Source organism: Tupaia chinensis, unplaced genomic scaffold, assembly GCF_000334495.1.
Source record: "Tupaia chinensis unplaced genomic scaffold, TupChi_1.0 Scaffold146828_1, whole genome shotgun sequence".
Classification (NCBI taxonomy): Eukaryota; Metazoa; Chordata; class Mammalia; order Scandentia; family Tupaiidae; genus Tupaia; species Tupaia belangeri.
Window position 1 is genome coordinate 1106805 of NW_006206682.1, and position 20527 is coordinate 1127331.

At 46.3% G+C, this 20527-nt stretch overlaps 1 protein-coding gene and 1 pseudogene across 1 annotated transcript in view; one reads left to right on the forward strand and one right to left on the reverse strand.

The window, feature by feature from the left end:
- Positions 1 to 1019: 1019 nt before the first annotated feature.
- LOC102501849 (peptidyl-prolyl cis-trans isomerase G pseudogene) lies at positions 1020 to 8501 on the forward strand (annotated as a pseudogene).
- The window catches only part of PXK (PX domain containing serine/threonine kinase like), a gene marked incomplete at its 5' end in the record, with an annotated part of 54836 nt that continues 41952 nt past the window's right edge, over positions 7644 to 20527 (reverse strand). The window contains 2 exon segments of the mRNA XM_027768556.1: positions 7644 to 8899; positions 17989 to 18051. Coding sequence (XP_027624357.1) covers positions 8691 to 8899; positions 17989 to 18051 — 272 coding nt within the window.

Here is a 20527-nt window from a genome sequence, read left to right on the forward strand (position 1 = left end):
GGAGGAAAGTGGAGGAGAAGGGATTGCTTTCCCTCTCACTGTCTCTTACTCTTTCTCATCACTCTAGTGAATGCACATGCCCTATGACAAAAAACTGGGGGAATAAAAGAAATTAGGGGCCAGCAGGTGGCGTGGTAGTTAAGGTACTGGATCCCACATGGCTGACGGCATAGTTCAAGTCCTGGACCTGGTGGCTGAAAAACACACTGGGTGCATGTGTGTGTGTGTGTGCCCAAAATCTCGAGAGGATAATGGAGGCGAAGGGATTGCTGCATTGCCATCCCCAGGTGGTGGTTTCTTACTTTCCCTCTTCGTCTCTCCAGCGAGTGCACATACCCTACAGCAAACCAGGGGAAAAAAAAATTAGTGCCAAATGGTAAATAAGCTGATACTATACATACCTGTTGCCAGAATTTTTTTCAAGTCTCTGAAACTATCCAACATAACAAAACTGACATTCTAAATCCTTAGGCCCCACACCTTCCATCAGGAGCTAATCCCTTAGACTGCATCACACTTGGGACAAACGAAAACTTGTCCACAGATCCTTCAAATGCCTCAATCTGACAGGGTCCCCTTTACAAAGAAAACTAAAAGTATGGCAGGTATTTTTCCCATGGCCCACAGCCAGACACTGTCATACACTCCCCTCTTCAGAAGTTGAGATGGGAAAGACAAGTTTAAATTAGTTACAGAAGCATCTGTTAATATATTTATCATTAACTCCTATTAAATGGCAAAGTATGACACAGGGTAGTAAGAAGGAAACACAAGATACACAATGTAGGGGCCAGTGGGTAGTGTAGTAGTTAAGACGCTGGACTCCCACATGGCCAATCACAGTTTGAGTCCCAGACCCAGCAGCTTGAAATTCACGTTAGGCACATGTGCACATGCGTGCCCAAAATCCCAAGAGGAGAATGGAGGAGAAGGGATTGTGTGGTCATCCCTTCTGGAGGGTGATTTCTCTCTGTCTTGCTGGTGAGCACATGTACCCTATAGCAAAAGTCTCCCCCAAATGTTAAGCTATTACGTTTTCAAAAGGTGCTATAGAGGGACGGGGCTGAGGGGAAGGGAGGTGGTTAGTGGGTTTTAGTGCCTTTTCTGGCCGTGGTAGAGTCAAAGCACTTTAAAGGACCAGACCCAGGGAGAGGAAATTCAACTGGGGCAGGAGCAAAGAGATTGGATCAATTGTCTTTCTTTTCTTTTTTGGTCTTCAACTAATGGTTGAAGTATTGGAGCCATGAGAATAAAGGTTCAGTGTCCTTGATATTTTTTTGACATCGCTATTAACAATCAACCTGCTGGAAGAGTTGTCTTTGAATTATTTTCTGATGTGTGCCCAAAACATGTGAGAATTTCCATTGTCTTTGGACAGGGAAGTCAACTCAAAAGCCATTACATGGTAAGAATTGTCTCTTTCACAGAATTGTCATGGATTATATGGCTCAAGGTACTGACTTCAGTGAAGGCAATGGACGAGAAAGGGAATCTATTTATGGAGAACTTTTTGAAGATGAGAGTTTTGCAGTTGCGCACAACAAAGAATTTCTCTTGTCAATGGCCAACAGAGGAAAGGAGACAAATGGTTCACAGTTCTTGATAACAACAAAGCCAACTCCACAATTGGATGGCATCATGTTGATTCTGGGCAAGTAATCTCTGGCCAAGAAGTTGTAAGGGAGATAGAAAGTCAGAAAACAGATGCAGCTAGCAAACCATTTGCTGAGGTACAGATACTCAGTTGTGTTGAACTAATCCCCAAATCTAAAGTTAAGAAAGAAGAGAAGACAAGACATCGAATCATCATCATCTTCTCATCATCCAGTGATTCAGATAGTTCAAGCGATTCTCAGTCATCTCCTGATTCTTCTGATTCTGATGGTGCTTCTGAAGAGAAATGAAAGAAAAAAGAAAGAAAAAAGAAACAGGAAAAATTCTCAAAAACACAAGAAAGACAAGAAGCAGAAGAAAAGCAAGATAAGTGCATCTAGGGAAAGTAAAGCTGAAAATCTTGAAGCGCAACCCCAGTCTACTGTCCATCCAGGAGAGATCCCTCCCATACCTGAAGATAGATTCCTAATGAGAAAAAGTCCTCCTGAAACTGATGAAAAGGAAAGAAAAAACAGAGAGAGAGAGAGAGAGAGTGTAATTCACCAAATCCCAATCTGCTTTGTATCAGAGACAACTTGTGGTTATAGGTCTGGCAGGAAAATGAAAGGAAGAGGACCAAGGCACTTGCGAATACCTTCTAGATCAAGATCAAGGGGTCATTTCAGATATAGTGAGACTCCTCCACATTGGAGGCAAGAGATGTAGAGAGCGCAAAGAGTATCAAGTGGTGAGAAATGGATCAAAGGTGATAAGAGCGAATTGAATGAAATAAAAGAAAATGTAAAAAGCCTAGTATGAGTAAAAGAGAGAAAAATAACATTATAGACATGTATCTAAGAGTCCAAACAGAAAGAGTGAAAAAAGAAAGTTAAACACCATAAATCTAACAGCAAGGAGACAGACATCAAAAGACATTTGGAGAGGGGACCAGCAGTTAGCGTAATGGCTATGTTGCTGGACTCCCACGTAGTTGACCGCGGTTCGCGTCCTGGACCCGGTGGCTTAAAACTCACGCTGGGCGTGTGTGCGTGCGTGCCCAAGATCCCAAGAGGAGAATGGAGGAGAAGGGATTGCAGCATGGCCATCCCCCTGGGGGGTGATTTCTCGCTTTCTGTCTCTCTGTCTCTCTCTCTGGTGAGCGCAGGCACCCTATAGCAAAAACCTCTCCAAAAAAAAAAAAAAAAAAAGACATTTGGAGAAAGATGACAAATATAAAAACAAAGTGAAGAAAAGGGCCACATCCTAAACCTCAACTCCTAGACCCCCGGAACACTCAGACCAGAAGCCATTTTAAATCTGAGGTGTGTCCTGGCGCGTCCAGGGACCCAGGCGACTGAAGTTACACTCTAAGCTTATCTCCTAGACCCCTGAAACACTCAGACGAGTGGAGAGATTTTGCCACAAAATGACCAGAAATAATCGCAGAGGCACAAAAAACATGAGAAACCAAGAGAATATCTCTCCCCTAAGTGAAAAGAACGATCCATCATCCACAGATAGTACAATGGAACTCTTGAAAATGTCTGATAGAGAATTCAGAATATTCGTAGTGACAAAACTCAATGAGATCCAAGAGCTGAGAGACAATGAACTCCAGAAGATGCAGGAGAAAAGAGACAACGAGTTCCAGGTGAGGAAGATCTTGCACGATCTGAAAGAGGAAATACACCATAAGAAAGAATCAGATGGAGCTGTTAGAGATGAAGGCTGCAATACAGGAAATCAAAACCTCCCTCAAAAGTATTTAAAGCAGACTAGTCCATGCAGAAAATCAAATCTCAGATATCGAAGGCAAAACTTCTGACCTAGAAAAAACAACCAAAAACACTGAGAAAATAACCAGAAAAAAAGTAGAACATTATATGAGAAATACTAGATACCATTAAGTGCCGAAACATCTGGATAATCAGTATCCCAGAAGGTGAAGAAACTAAGCGCATTGATAATTTATTTTATGAAATCCTGGAAGAAAATTTTCCAAATCTAAAGAGGCATTCAAATATCCAGACCCAGGAAATACAAAAAACCCGTAATAGAATCAACCCAAGAAGATCTTCCCCAAGGCACATCATAGCTAGATTGGCCAAAACCACAGAAAAAGACAAGATAGTAAAAGTGGCAAGAGAAACATCAGGTTACTTATAAAGGCTATCCCATCAGGCTAACATCAGACCTCTCATCAGAAACAATGCGAGCAAGGAAAGAATGGGAAAAGATATTCAAAGTGTTAAGTGAAAAACAGTTTCAACCAAGGATACTGTACCTGGCAAGATTATCCTTCTTCATATGGGAAGAAAAGATAAAAACATTAGGGACCAGCAGGTGGCATGGTGGCCAAGGGCACTGAACTCCCACATGGCTGACCATAGTTCGAGTCCTAGACCTGGCGGCTTGCTTTTTCACTTTCCCTCTCTCTCTCTCTCTCTGGTCTAATTGGAATGGATGAATAAATAAATAAAGTTAAATAAAAAACAATTATTTAAGAAAGAAGATAAAAAACATTCTCAGGTAAATAAATCTTGAATTTACCAATGCCAGACCAGCTCTTCAAGACTTTCTGAAAGGAGTGCTCTACCAGAAAAACTAAAGACACACATACAGAAATAAAAGAACAAAAAGCAACCAAGAAAATGACCGACTTAATGCCAGGGACAAGAAATATCAATAATAATATTGAATGTTAACTTCCAGGATTTAAACGGAAAGATCAGACCACAGTAACACTGCAAGTTCAACAGGAGAAAGATTGATTACATGAGACTGAACTGGTGACATAGAATTTTATGACTTCTGAGTAAAACATTACTTTTTGTATACTATGCTTTGTTTTCCAAATTTAAAGATTTTGCTTTCTTTTGAGCTGTTGATAGATTTAGCAATTTGTTAAAATGTTTTTTTTCTTGTTTCTTTAAAAGGAAACATAAATTTTTCTCCCTTCCTGACCTATCTGAAATTGGAAAATATTTGGGAGAATTCTTATTTTGTGGCAGAATGATCATTTGCATAAATTCAATAATAACCTGTTGCCTTGCATCAGAAATTGGAAATACTCGTTACTGGACAGGGCTTTGACTGGAATGTCGTATCTGAAGATTACACCAAAAAACTATGGAACTAAGGTGGATCCCAAGTAAGCCAGCAGAAGCTCTTGGAAAGATGGCCTGGCATCATAAACAGCTCTGCCTAGCAGAGAGGATTAGAGCAGCCATATGAAAGAATTCATACCATAAAATAACCTGGACTTTTCCAGTCCAACATTGTAATTAGTAGAGATTGTAAAAGAGCAGCCACAACCAGAGGATTATTTTGAGGAAGACTTTGAAGGAAGAAAAAGAGACTGATCTTTGCTAGCGGACAGTTTATCACAGAATATTTGGTAAGCAGGGCTGAATTGAGAAGGTTTATGTATGTGTGAATTGTGTGCTGGGTGTTTGCTTTTCCACAGTTTGAGTAGTTGACATGTAAATACTTTCTCAAAAATATTTTAAACCAGAATGTCTCTGTTGTTATATAGTCACAAACAAAATTATAACACATATTTCGAACATTGTCTTTAAAATCCATTTTTTTTTTATATTTTGGAAGTTATTAACTGTCAAGAACTATAGAGTTTGGGCAAAATTTTTTGATATGTAAAGTAAATATTTGTGGGAAGATGTAAAAATAAATAAATAAATGATTAGGAGGGGGGAAAAAGGCCAAATCTAAAAGTAGTAGCAAGAGCAAAGAAAAATCAAAGAGTGAGGAAAGAGATTCAAAATGTAATAGACAGGGACCAGCAGTTAGCGTAATGGCTATGTTGCTGGACTCCCACGTAGTTGACCGCGGTTCACGTCCTGGACCCGGTGGCTTAAAACTCACACCGGGCGCGTGTGCGTGCGTGCCCAAGATCCTGAGAGGATAATGGAGGAGAAGGGATTGCAGAGTGGCCATCCCCCCTAGGGGTTGATTTCTTGCTTTCTATCTCTCTGTCTCTTTCTGTCTATCTGGCGAGCGCACGCGCCCTATAGCAAAAACCTCTGAAAAAAGGAAAAAAAGTAATAGGAAGAAAAGAGGGCAAAGTCGAGAAGTAAAGAAAGGGATCGCGATATGAAAGAAAAAGAAAAGCGGTCCATTTCTAAAGGAAAAGGTCAGGAAAGGAGCAGAAGTAAAGAGGAGTCCAGACAGAATCAAAAAGTAAGGAGCACGACCGTAATAAGTAGGGAAAAGGACAGATGCGCACAGCCCAGGGGCAGAGACCATGATGGCACTGGAGGTAAGCACGTTTACGACAGAATCCCAGCCTGTTTCCTGGCTTTACATCTTAAGCAAAGTTTTCTTTTTTTCTTTTAAAATTTTATTTATTCATTCATTTATTTTAACTTGCCCAGAGAGAGACAGAGAAAGAGAGAAAGTGAGAAAGCAAGCCACCAGGTCCAGGACTTGAACTGTAGCTGGCCATGTGGGAGTGTCCAACACCTTAACCACCATGCCACCTGCTGGTCCCCAAGCAAAGTTCTCTTAACATGTTTGATTTTGATGTATTAAAGCTGAAACTCCCTTTCTTGAAATTAAAAAAATGTATTTACAGAAATACCTATTTAATGGCCACAGTAAGCTATATCGCCTCAGCTAGGTGCTATTTTATAGTATATTCATTCTACTCACAGAGTTTCATGCCCAAAGTCAACATGTGTTCACAGATATGTATATACCAGCCAAACTTGCTATTGAAAGTATATAGATTAAGATATTTTGTGAATCAATGAAATGTGGGAAAAAATAAAAAAGGAATGGAAAGCAACTGCAGATACCAGAGACAGTGTGGGAAGAGGGTGGGAAATGGCAGAGAGTGAGAAATGGAGAGGAAATAAATACATATACATATATATAAAACAAGAAATGGAAAATTACTTGTTGACAATAACATGTATGATTAAGCCACTTTACAGTGTATTCTGGATGGGAAATTGCTTTTTGTATGCTGCGATGATGTTCAAAGAATGTAAAATTAATTAATTAATTAATTAAAAAAACAAAAACAGTAGAACAAGGGAACGAAGCACAAGTAGGGACAAGAGCAGAATAGTGAGATATCGAAGCCATGACAGAGATTGTAGCAGAAGCAAGGAATACCATAGATACAGAGAACAGGAGAAGAGAAACACCTAGAAGATCGAGAAGTAAAGACAGGAGGAGAAGAGATTCACAGAGCTCAGAGAAACAAAGGTGAAGCAGAAACAAAGGAAAATATGGAAACCAAGAGTTCACATAGAAAAGAAAATTCCAGGAACCAACAGGGTGGCTTGGTGGTTAAAGTGCTGTGCACTCCCACGTGGTCGACCACAGTGCCAGTCCTGGACCTGGTGGCTTACTTTCTCACTCCCCTTCCCTCCCCCCCCGCCCCCCGTCTCTCTCTGGTCAAGATAAAATAAATGAATGAATAAAATTAAAAATAAAAATAATTCTTTCAAAAGAAAATTCCAAAGGTGAGAGAAGAATGTACTCTAAAACTTGTGATCATAATAGCTCAAGTAACAGAAATGACCGATAGAATAGAGGTCAAAGTCCATTCTCAAACATGAAACAAAGCAGTCAGGAAAATGAGTTAAAATCCTCTACATTGAAAAATAAGGAGGAAAAGAAGACTAGATCCTCATTTAAAAAAGAAAACCAAAAATCAAATGGTCAAGCAAATGACCATGTGTATGAAAAAAATTTAAAAAATATGATCATGAATCAAGCCCTGGTACAGATGAAAACAAAATTGAATGAGGGATTTGTGTAAACTTCATATTTGCATCTATCTCAGTTTTTAAGTTTTAGAGACTTGCCAATGAATCTTCTTTATGTTGTTTTCTTTTTTTTGTTTTGTTTTTTGTTTTCTTTTTTTTGGTAAATGTGGACTTCATTGAGTTGATCTTTTGATAATCTGCAACCCTGGATTATTTATACTGCTAAAGTTTTAATAAACTTGAAATGAGAAAAAAAAAAAAAGGTCTTACAGAAAGTTCTTATTTCAGATATCTAGCCAAGCTACAGACAACACATTTTCTTGACATGGTTTTATTTTAATAAAAAATACAGCTGAACATTTATCACAGATTACATGAAACTATATGCAATGACATTCTCTCTGCATAGTAACCAACACTGATGTGTGTACTTGAATTTTTAAATGGATTACTTATAATCCTTTAAAGTGCAATTTAATATTTAAAGGTTTAAGTAAATCATAGGATAAAGGATCTAATAAATGAGTAATATTTAAAAAGATAATACATTTGGATAAATCTTTAAAAAATCAGAATCTATTTCTATAGATGTCAAATTTAACTTGCCGTAGTAATGACCCCCTCCCCCAACCCCCAAACTTGACTTAATTGCTGAGGATTAAGAAGATCCTCTAACTGGCGAGAGCTTTTTCTGAATTGACATTTTTGTCTGTTTCAATACATCCTAACTAGAAAGGACTATGAGTCTAGAGCAGTTGCGTTGCCAGCGTTGAGTTCTATGACAATCGTATTCCCAGGAGAACTTGAAGGACTTCCCCCTCTGTGGGAGGAAATGAACTCAGCCGCTTCTCTGACTCAGCCACAGAACCACGCCTGGGCTGCAGTGCTAACATCTCAGATGAAAGAGGGTACAAAATGGGCGTAATCTTCTAAGAAATAACCGGAAAATGAACGAGGAGAGGAACATTTCCAGGAGCTGTCTGGAGGGGCGGGAGGGACTGCAACACAAAAGCCATTCGCTGCTGAGACTGAGTGTCGTCATGGCGTTGTTCTGTCCCTTTCCTTTAGTTGGTGAAGATATTGATTTCCACCCCGCTGCTGCCCAGAAAGATGCCCACTAGCCGATGGACAAGACTCCTTACAGTGGAAGTAAAGGAGCACAGGATTTCTTAAGGCAGGAGCAGCAGCCCCCCTCCGTCCCCTCCAGACTGTTTCCCTCTAGAAAAGCCTCTTACCGGAGCATCTGCAGGAGCTAGTGTGCGGCTGTACTGGCTCAGCCACCCCTCATCCCGGAAGAGGGTACGTTGGGGGTGGGAGGGAAAAATGAAAAGAACTTTTCCCTCCGAGTGTAAACAGGAAGCTTCAGCCGATCTTAGGAGCACTGTGGTCACAGGTTTCGGCTTTCCTCAAAGTTCCTTTCTGGAAATTCTGGATGGAGCTGAGCAAGGCCCCTCGGCTCACACCATTCACAGCCTGGAGTGAGGGCTGTGTGGGCGCCTCGGTGCTGGCAGGAGGCAAGGGGGCTGCTGGTGGTGGAGGCGGAGGTGGAGGCGGAGGTAATGCAGATATCCCTGCGGCCGGAAAGGAAAAAGGACAGTCAGTATTCACCTCTCCAACAGCAGCACACACGCTACTGGTCAGCCGGGCAGGAGGGCTGGGTGGGGAGGGTACCGTGCTACACAGTACGGTATGATATTTTAAATACTAGACAAAAGGTCTAGACACCTCAAAGGGGAATTAAAGACTGACAGGAGACTGTTGGGACAGGCGGCACAGACGTGACATCATTCACAAGGACATCCTCTCTGCACAGAGGCTCTGACACCACTTCAAATTTTAGTAATGATCCCACAAGAATTCCATCAGCTCCTTAGCCAGGGCCCAGGCCGCTCTACCTACTTCTGAGCTGGGCAACCTGCATGTGAAGTACACGGGAGAGGGACAATTCTTTAGCTGCTCCAACACCAATGATATTTGAAGAATGTGATTTTTTAAAAATTATTTATTTAATTTTATTCATTCACTTATGTTAATTTGACCAGAGAGAGACACAGAGAGAGAGAGAGAGTTGAATTGAGAAAGCAAGCCACCAGGTCCGGGACTCGAACCATGGTCGACTATGTGGGAGTATCCAGCATCTTAACCACCACGCCACCTGCTGATCCCCAAGAATGTGATTTAATATGAAAGGACAAACCACTTGGGATTCTCAGCAAGGAACCAGCGCTGCTGGGTTACGCATTCCCCAGGGAAGCTTGTCTCCAATAATCATGTCCTACTAAGTTATGCCAAATAGTAAATGCTAACAAATGCTAGCAACCAAACAAGGCAGGGAGCAGAGGGGTCTCTCTCCCTGGCAGTGGTATTTCTATTGAAGTCTGAAGGACTGTTCTTTCCAATGTGGCTCAGCTGAGGAACACAGCAGAATGACAGTAAAGATACACCTGTAAAATCAGGAGAGACTGGAATACCAACCTCTGACCTCACAGGCAAGGAGAGAGAAGCTGAACAGGTATCTAAAATTTCCCTCAGGTTCCAGGCACATGAACATTTGCAACTTGAATTTTGTATTTATGAATTAATTAATTAATTAATTAATTGTTCTCTCGAGACAAAATAAAGTACAGAGAATTTTCACTTCAAGAGCTTTCCTGTGCCACGGAGTTAGTCACTCCATGCTGTGGTTTGAATGCATACCCCTAAATTTGTGTGTTGAATTTTGGTTGCTATTGTGACAGTATTAAGAGGGTGGAAACCTGATCTGACTAAGGTAATAAGAGGTGGAGCTTTTAGGAAATAATTTACTTAGATAAGGTCATCAGGGTGAGCCCCCATGACTAAATACTGGTGGCTTCATAAGAAGAGGAAAAGAGACCACAGCCAACACAGGCTCTTGCCCTCTCAGCATGGGATGTCCTGTGCCCAACTGTCTATAGGAATCCCTCCTAGCAAGGAGGCCTTCACAGATGCAGTCTCCCCAAGGCTCCACCTTAGACCTCTATGGTCATGAGCTAAATAACATCTCCGATCTTCACAAATTACCCAGTCTGTGGAATTCTGTTACAGCAACAGGAAAACATGAAAACAGCCCATCTCCTGTGGGTTCCAACTCTCCACCTGCCAGACTCCACCTGTCTGTGGCTGTCTCTACCCCCTCCTTGGGCTATACCAAGGAGACGTTCTGCTAAGTGGCTCCTCCCAAACTGCTGCTGCTGTGGTGACAACAGGTAAAGATAACTATCACCACCTGCGTTTGTATGTGGTGATCACTAATACTCAGGTAAGTACCTCCTCTTCCCCACATACTACAGGCAGCGGTTAAAGTCATACAACTCATAGAAAACTTACCTTCCTTTATATCTGTTAACGATACTAAAGCGGCTGAAAATTAAAATCACACAAATACACACACTCATGCTTGGCAATCACAGAGTTCTCAAACAATGATAATAAACATCAAATAAAGACAAATGAACAAAATGTAACTTTCATTGGTTCTACACAATAACAATGAATGAATGAAGTTCTATTATGTATCTATGCCAGGGTGGACTGTGAGAAAATACATGTTCCTGGCTTTATGTCAGAAGGTTATAAAGATAAAAAGGATTAACCCTGAAGTGACTGTTGAGGTAAGAAAAATAAAGAACGTGTATGACATAAACACTCCCCAGAAGAGGACTTGCAGACCCTGACTAGTGAAATAGCTGCTGAAGCTCTGGGAACTCAATGTCTCCTGACTGCAGCACCAAGAGGGCCCAGTGGAGTGAGCTCTGTCTACTAGGGGGTGAGTGGATGCCAATGCCCTCCCTCAGGCACTCCTATGATATGGCCAAAAGAAGGTGCTGCTGCCTTCCAGACTTGACATTGAAGGCCCAATCTGCACCAGAAGGAGCTCTGCCTCTTGGCTTTGTGCTCTGACTCCTGGTAGACCCCAAGGTAAGGATGAGAAGAAAGGCCTGGGTTATAGCAGCACTTGGTGTGTGCGTGGTGGGGAGGGTCTACTAAAGCCACAGAACTGGTACCCCTCCTGCCCAGGGCAAGGAAGGTTCAATCCCAGCCTGCCAGCTCAGAATGCTCTGGAAGGGGGGAGGATATCCAGGAGCCAAGTCCCACTGACTGTCCTTGGCCTCTGCTTTCGGCCTCTTCCATGGTCCGTGAGTTTCCTTTAAAGGTCCACTAGAGTTTCTGATACCCAACACCGGTGCCAATGGTGGTGGTGACATGAAGGCCCAATGAAAGTTGGCTATTGCTACAGCCTGAGATAAACCTGGGACAAGTGCCTAATGCCTGAACCCACTCCCCTCCTAAGTGTGAGCGAGCTCCTCCTCCCAACAGTCCTTACCCCCAGGCTCCAGCCTGGAGCTGGGAGTAGCCTGACTGCAGGTCGACTTCACACCCATCATGGAGAGTGTTCTAGAACACTCAAACGAAGTCAATTCTGATCTCTCCCATTTCACTTCTCTTAGACAAAAACCCAAGGGCCCACTACTCTACCCTCTCCAAATTCACCTCCAGCAAACCAAATGGGACCTGGCAGTCCAGTGAAGGCCCTGGAAGAGGTGCAGACTGCTGCGGTGGGAGCATGGGAGGGTCTGGGGAGGACGGCATGCCAGAAACATCCATGGCAGTCTCGTGGCAAGGATGGCCGAGGAGGGACCCTTGGAATTGCCCAGGATGGTTCTAGCAGGGGGCAATCTACGGATCTCAGTAGCTCTGAGTCCCTCTGTGGTCCATACTCACAGGTGGGGAGGAACAGCCACCACACCTCACTAGAGCAGCACAAGCTACCAGCTACCCTTGGGACAGAATGGAGAGCCAGGATCCCTGGGAGCAAGTGGTCCCCAGCCCAGGCAGATAAAGAGGCCATACTCAGCACCCAACTCGAGAATTCTTAAGGAGGCCTAAAAAGAACTATTTTCTCCACCATCAGTTCCAGAAGGCAATAAGATGATTCTCTGAACCAAAAACTCAATCCCCTAACACCCTTTCCCCTTCACCAGGTACCAAGGAGCCAACACTTGGCAGCAATGGGACTTCGAGAGTCATGGTTCCCCAAATTAAATCAGACCAAAATGCCATGCAGTAGATTTGCAGGTTTCAGAGCTGTATTTTAAAACAAAATTCAGAGGGGGAAAAAAAAAATGAAGATTTTGAAGATCAGGATGAAAATGAAATGAATACAGATGAAGTCACTTGGAAGCTTTTTAAAGATGCTGTGTTTCATGGAATGTCCAGATAAGGAAACGGTCTCCACTCGGCTCTCCCACTCGCTCCTCAGGCCAGTGATCTAGACACTTTGGGCCCTAGCTGACACCCCAAAACAGAGCATCTTTAAAGTTAGTGAAATCAGCATAGCTTACTTTACCGAAAATTCACGTTCAAAAGGGTGCATGCTCTACTGAAAACGGCAGAGAAAGAGAGAGAGAAAGAGAGGACACAAGTCATTATTCAGGTTGGAGTGTCATTTAACCAAACAGAAACAGACAATAACGTATTAGTCGGAATCGCGGGCCAATCCTCACTGAGGAACTAGGACACACTGGGAGTGACCGCGCGGGCTCGTAAACAGACTGTCTCTGTCAGGACTTGGCTACCATCTGAGACGTAACCAGGGAGTGCTCTCCCTTCACAGTCTGTTTCGTTTCTTCCCCTGAGCCAGGTAGGTGCTCTGCTCATTGAACACAAGCACAGCACTCACTAGGGAAGAGCCTCGAAGGCTGTCCCTCCCCTGGGGCGCAGAAATGGATGCAAAGGTTCCATTACTAAACAAGGACAGTTTATCCCCAGAGAAGGAGGAGGAAAATGCACGGATTTCCCAGCAAGTCTACGTCTAAACTGGAGACCTGACTTATTAAAAGTTGGCAAGAGTGAGCCGCAGGGCAGGTCTAAGCTCCCGGGCAGGGCAGGGCAGGGGGGCTCCCAGGCACTAGCAGTGCCCCCGCCCGAGGCAGCTGTGCCCCATAGGCTAAGGCAGCAGGAAAGCTTCGGTAAGGCCATCAAGCCATCTGAAAGGCTGTGCAGTCTAGGCCCACTTAAACCCCTCAGCTCTCTCCTTAAACTGACTAGACTGCAGCCTAGGCCTGAAGGACAGCGGACCCCAGGGTTCCCAATGAACCAACTCTGCTCCACAGGGAGGGGCCAGGAAGCGAGGCCCTGGGTCGGGTGGGCTGGGCTGGGCTGGGGTAGCGCAGGCTGACCCCCTCACATCCGGGGCAGCTGTGGAAGGAAGGTGCTGGAAACACCTGCAGCTCCCACTCTCTGCATCCAGGGGGCTCTGGGGAGGGGTTAACACACTAGGAAGCCAGGGAGGTGGCTGGCAGGAGAGGCCACCACAGGACAGCCCTGCTCATCCCAAAGGCGGCCACTGCTTTGCAGATGTGTAGCTTTTGAGAAAGAGAGGTGATTCTTATGGTTGGAGGCATCACTTTGGAGTCTAGAATGGGTTTCAGACGTGGACTTGGTTAAGCAAGTTCTAGAAGCTCCGATGTCTAAAATAAACTCTTTTTTTGTCTGCGTGTGTACGCCTTAGTAAGCCTTTTTAATTTTTCCTTATTAGTTCTTCATCCTCCTTCCTGTTATTAAGCTTTTAGTCTCTGTACCCAGAAGGTTCTTGTTTCCCCTTTCCCAGCTTTCCAGGTTCAAAACTTCCATTTCTCTCCTCATTCTTCCAGATGCTTTTTCTACAAACTGCCAGCTCTCTCTCCTCACAATTACTGTTTAAGTCATAAACCGCAAGCAGGACTAGGATTCTCTGACTGCAGGGCACCCATAGCTGGAGCGTGCTAGCACTTCACGGCTTATACAGCCTTGCCCCGTACACTGGTTCTTCACACCAGTCTCAGTGTGTAACCGCACGGGCCAACAGTGCTCCCTGGAGAAAGCAGGCGGGTCAATGAACAGAGGCAGACCAAGTTCAATGCCTGGCTCCTGCACCCTGCTGCTGTGTGACCTTGGTCAAGTCTGCTTCACCCTACTGGAGCCTCAGTTTTTTTCATCTGTAAAAGGCGCTGTACTAGAATCCATTCGTTGGGTAGGAAAATTTGCAAGGATTAAATGAAACAATGACTATAAATCACTTAGAATAGCCCCCGGCACAAAATGAGGGCTCAGAATTTACTTGATATAATTATTAAAAACAATCTGAGGTCTTCTGCTTACTTAGCTTTTCCAAAATACTCTTTTGCAAAGCTCCCAAAAAAGGGTGGGAAGGAATAGTGATGTGTGTGCAATCTGGGGCCACTTAAACCCCTCAACTCTCTGAAGACGGAGTATGAGCACCAGCTGATGGCAGCTACCATGCAATTAGGATAAAGAACGGCTTAGTCAGGACAGTGGAAGAAGCACTGACCTTCCCAAGGCAGGAAAAATAACCTTTAGCAGAAAGTAAAGTTCTCATTGAAAAAACACGGGTGTTGCAAGAATTTTAGGAACTCCCACCCTGTGGAATCACCGGCAGACTCGGTAATTGATATTTCTCTCATGGATTTGGTAAAGACTTCAAGCCAAGGCTCCCAAGGGAGGGAGGAGGGAGCTGCAGTAAGGAAAGGGAGGGGCTGGGAAGAGCTCCACGGCTCCCTTCACTTAGAAACATCTGCACTTCTGGCCCATCTTGAAGGTAACTGAGATTCAGTTACCTTTAGCTACCAGAAATGTGCTTAAAACTGATGCTTTCAGCAAGAAAGGCGCTGTGGCCAGCTCGGCTTGCCTAAGTTGATCCCCTGCTGTCAACCTGCTGCTGAGCAAACTGACAAGGGCAGAGTCCGCTGTGGGTTTAGGGTGTGCTTGACAAGAAGGAACTAGTGGTCCCCTCTAACTTCCGCCTTCTGCTCTTTACAGAGGAGGCAACCCAAACCCGGACGTGCACAGTGTCTCATTTATGGCTCGGTGACTGTGTTCTGAGAGCTCACTAAGCGCCGGGCAGGCGCTGTTCTAGGCCTCTCCACGTGGAGCTCACAGCACCCTCACGATAACAAAGCAGGGGCCATTGTTATCCTCACTCACAAATGGGGAGCTGAGCACACGGGAGGTCAGTGCCTGCCCAAGGTCCTAGAACCAGCAAGTGGTGGCCTTCACGCTCAGATTCCCAGACCCCCAGAGCAGTTTTCAAGGGTTTCCAGATTGAGTTCCATGGGAGAGGTTACCTTTTGGAGAAGCTGTATTTTTTTTTTTTTTAAATACTAGCCCTTGAAAAGAAAGAATGTTCTTTCATTGCTGGAAAGTGACACTTCATCATAAAGTTGGAAGATACCATCCTCGGCTTTGTTCCAGATAAGCATGGTTTTTAAAACCATGAACTCGGCCACAGCATAAAGATGTAAATTGCTGTTAATATGACTGCGGCAGCAAGATGGCAGTGTGGAGTGGCAGCAGGGAAGATACAGGAAGCTGGGCCTCCTGTTCTGCAAGGAGGAACGATCCCAGCTGGGACTGGACAGCCAAAGCTGCCGTCCCAGGCCGAGTCCTGCCCTCAGACCTGGCCTCAGCAGAGGCCATGAAGGCGGAGCAAGCCCATGCGACCAGCCACAAGGATTTCCCGAGCGTCTCCAGGGGCCTGGGATCAAGAGGCATCAACAGCTTCGCCCGCTTGGAGCTCCCTGAAACCCCACGATATGCAACTTGTCGATAGTCTGGTCTGCCAGGTGATGATTCTTTATTTAAAGGGATCTGTTGGGAGGAAAAATAACTACCACGGCTGGGCCCCAGGGAGAGTAGTATTTGCCTAAATTCTGTCTGTCGTCCTGGAACTCCTGAGAGGCACTAGTAACACGTCTCCATGAGAGCTAGGGCCCTGTAACCAAGGTCAGCCACAGTCCCTGGCACGGTGGTTTCTCAACAAACACGTTTTAAAATACACCCTGGATGGGATACTCTTGTGGCTGCCCTGTGCACGGTCTGAAATGCTAAGTTACCAAGCAAATGCTAGATACTATTTTTATTATGCATTTCAAGAAATGCCCAGCAGAGGCTTTGAGGCTGAGTCAACAGTTTCATCAACAAAACATTAAAGGAGATAAAGAGGGAGTCAGTGTTTGCCAGGAACCTCTTATCCTTGTCAGGCGTGGTGCTTGGGCTTCATGTGTGTTTTCCTGCTAAATCCTCGGGACTCCCTTTCAAGTAGGGACTATTGAATCCGCAACAATGCCCCTACCACTCCATTCACTTCAGACAGCTTTTCCTAACACTGACTCCAATTACAAAAGATCTCTCTCCTCTTAGCATTCTAACAGTTTCCTCAAGCACTCTTGCTACCGTATGCTGTGGCCCTTGTTTGAAGTGCGGCTAAGTTAGAGAAGTCTCCCTGAAAGTCCAGATCCACTGTAAATGTCCAAGGCATTTAGAGACAACCGGCAGCTAACTGCCCCAGCGCATTCCCACCGCACACAGCAATGTTCTCTACGCTGGGCTCACTTCTGAAAGGAAGGTTTAGGATTCTTCCTATCCATTTTCTCCAGTTTTCTTCATAGGGCCAGTGGTATGAAACAAATACTCTATTTTCTAGAACATGGGCAGTGGATCTCCAGAAATTTCTCATCAGCCTAAACAGGTCACCTCTACAAAAGACAGAAGGCCTGTTTTCTATCTTGATCAATGTTTGGGGTTTTTCTTGTAAATTCTGCTGATGAAGTCAGACAGGGACAAGAATATTGTCCCCAGGAGCCAGGCACTTTGCTATCAAAACAGAGCCTGGCCCCAGAACATCTGCAGTAAGCCACCAGTAGCCACCACCCTTAGCCAGCAAGGAGATGCCTGCCAGCCGGCAACAGGCTGTTCAAACTAGCCCCGTTGCATCTGCAGGTGTTTTCCTGGGAGGGTCAGTTAGAAGCGTCCGAGGACAGCTGGGTAACGCTCTTGATAGCGCCTGGGCACCGCCTTTAGCACTAGTGAATATGGTATCGTCAGCTCTTCCATCAACTTCTGCCAATGGCCCTCTCTTCCCACAGCTGCAGAGACCCCTCGGAGCACAGCCTACAGGCTAAGTGGCAGAACCAGCTCCTCCGACATCTAGGACATCTGGCCCAGTTAAGTAAAAGGAGATTCCGGTGCCCCAGGAGTTTTTGCTAGGCTTTCTGAAATAGTTAGGAGAGAGACCTTAGTTCACAAAGGAAAGAAGGAAAGCTAGTATTATGAGACTACTCCACAAAGATGAGGGATTATTTTCATAAGCAGTCCTCCAGATGGCAGAGAAATATTCAGATAATTAACGCAGTGCAGGGCAGGACAGAGAGAGTGATCAGGAAATCAGAGAGTCCGTGCTCCACTCCCTCACGAGGCATCTCGCCAGCTCTGCCTAGTGACAGGACTGGCACCACAGATGGGCTCCCTGTGGAGAGAGCTCTGGTGGGACAGGGCCCTGGGTGGCAGCACGGGGCATGTGCCAAGACGAGCTCTGACCACAGGAGCTCTACGGCAGGTCTTCGGCAAAGAGGGCAAGCGAGAGGCCGGCTAGTGGGCCTGACGCCGGCCCATTCCTGGGAACCCTGAGCTCAGAACCCTCTGCTCTCCCCAGTGGCGCTGCTGATTTCTACTGGCCTCTCCTGACAGGGCTGGAGCTAGCCCGCCCTGAGACGAGACGCTCAGGCCAAGCCAGGGAGAGAAGGCACTCTCTCCTCCCATCGGCGGGGCGGAGAAAGCCACGTCACTTTACCCCAGGACTAACCTGCTGTAGAGGGTGGAGTCGGCGACGATGGAGACGTGAGAGGTGAGCTGGCCCCAGACCCTGCTAAGATAAAACACAGAGGAAAGCTCGTGAGGACCAGTCAGACATCTGTAGTGTGTCCTAAGCTGGAGCCACTGTGGTCTGAGAATGTGCACTCAGCTTGGGGTGTGAGGGGATGAGGGTCAGGAGACTCAGAAACCGGACCCTGTGATGGTAGCTCTTACCTATCTGCTTCCTCCCCAGGCTGCTAAGGGCTCGCGGCTCTGTGCTCCCCTCGGCCTGCCTGGTTTGATCCAACTTCATCATCAGAGGCTTACGTAATTCGCCTGACCCTCGTTCCTTGGCAAATGTCAAAGGCAGTGGCCACGGTGGTACAGGGGATGGAGGTGCAGAGCAGCCCCGTGGGGGCCACGCCCAGGACCCAAGAGCTCCTGCCCAGCCGGGCTCTCTGTGGAAGGCCCACTTTATCAGTAGGTCTGTCTAACTAGACAGGGTCAGCCTGCTCCATCTGTGGATTTCCCAGGCCTTGTATTTTTATCTGAAATTCAGTAAATACCCTGACTTACATGGAGACAACAGACACAATTCCACATACTGCATGCATTTTCTAGACCCAGTGTTCAGACAGTCCCAAGCTCTATCTCCCCAGTGCTTGGAGAACCTTAAGAACACCCTCCTGGCCTGAGACGGAAGGAGTCCTGGAGTGGCTGGAGGTTCCCGCGTAGCTTCTTCGGGGAGATATAAGCTCCCTCTCACACACAGAGCTCCTTAACCAAAACCCCCTAATTGATGCTGCCTGGGCTGACGGGCACATACGCCCAAAGGGAGGCGGTCAGCACGGGCCCCTGAGAAGCCGCCACTTCACTCACTACCCACAGGACATGGGATGACTGTGGACACCAGGCATGATGAAAAATGTCCTCCGTAAACCACACCTCTCTCCAGTTTAATACTGTCCCACTATTTGCAATTACCCTCAGCTCCGATAAAACATGAGAGGTGAGGAACCAGCAGTTGGCGTAATGGCTATGTTACTGGACTCCAATGTAGTAGACTGCGGTTCAAGTCCTGGACTGGGTGGTATAAACTTATGCCAGGCACGTGTGCCTGTGTGCCCAAGATCCCAAGAGGAGAATAGAGAAGGGATCGCGGCGTGGCCATCCCCTCTGGAGGGTGATTTCTCACTTTCTGCCTCTCTCTCTCTCTCTCTCTGTATTTCTGGCGAGCTCACGTGCCCTATAGCAAAAACCTCTCCAAAAAGACAGAGGTATTTTACTGAGAAAGACAGTGAGACTCAGCGTGTGCCGTCCCAGACTGCTTGCATTTAGTCGGGGACGGGGCTGAGCCTGTGGTCCGTCTAGCAGGGTCTGGAGTGATCTACACTTTCCCTCCAAGCACTGTTACTCCTCTCCTAAAGGCCTCGTGGGGATTGGGTGTGCCAGGCTCCGTAGAGTCCCATCGGGCTGTTGTGGCCCAGAGCCGTGCCCGATGAAGGGGGTCGTGCCCGATGAAGCGTGACGGTGCAGAGTCAGGCTTTCTCTGCTTCATAAAGAATCGGCAACTGGACAGCACGACCGCCTGCCAGACTTGGTGGAGACACGAGTCTCGGCCTCACGGTGACAGTGACTAGTCTGCGTCTACCCCTGGGGCTCTCCCTTGGCACTCACTGGGACCTCCTGGTCTGGGGCCTATGGCTGCCTTCTCCCTGAGGCTCTCCCCGAGCCCTTCTCCAGCCTGGACCCTCCAGCCGTCCACACGACTGTCACCCTCCTTCTGGAGCCTGTGGCCTTTCTCCAGTCTGGCCCTTCCAACCTCCAGCCCACCCGGCAGCTACAGCCTCCAGGCATGGCTAGTCCAGCCCAGGGGCTGCTGTCCACACCTCTCTTGGTCTCTCCTCCCACTCCAGGCGACATCCTCCTTCCCGACTTCACTGAGAAGGTGAGGCATCCCGTACACTTTTAAACCTCTCTGCCCCTTCACCGGCCTCTCCTGCCTCCAGGGAGACATGGCTGGGCTCCCTCCCCAGCTGAGACCACTCCTGGGCTCTCTGTGCTAACCTTGCTGGACTGCTAGTCCCTCGGTACTCTCCCTGTGGCATCTCTAGCTTCTCTCTCTCCTGCTTAAAAATATCACCAACTATCCTTCAACCTCACCCCAAAAATGTCCCCTTCCTATAGCCTTCCATGGCTGAGAAAGAAGCTGCTGGGTTAAGGTGAAGCCATCCCTTCCCCATGTGAAACTCAGGTTCATAAACTAGCAGCACTGGAAGCCCCCAGGGGTCATTTGATCTGGCCTTGGTTTCCAAAGATGGGGGCATTAAGGCCCACCGCTAGCAGGACTAGGCAAGGGGCATCTGGGAGTGACAGTGAGGACTGCTGAGTGACAGTGAGGACTGCCAACTCAGGGCGGTGCTCTCTGTGAGAGCCCGGCCTTCCTGCAATGGGGCTTCTAGCCATCCCCACCTACTGTCAGGTCCTTTCCTTAACCATGGAGGAGGGCACACCTCCCACCACACGGGGTCCAGGGCAGAGGGCATTCC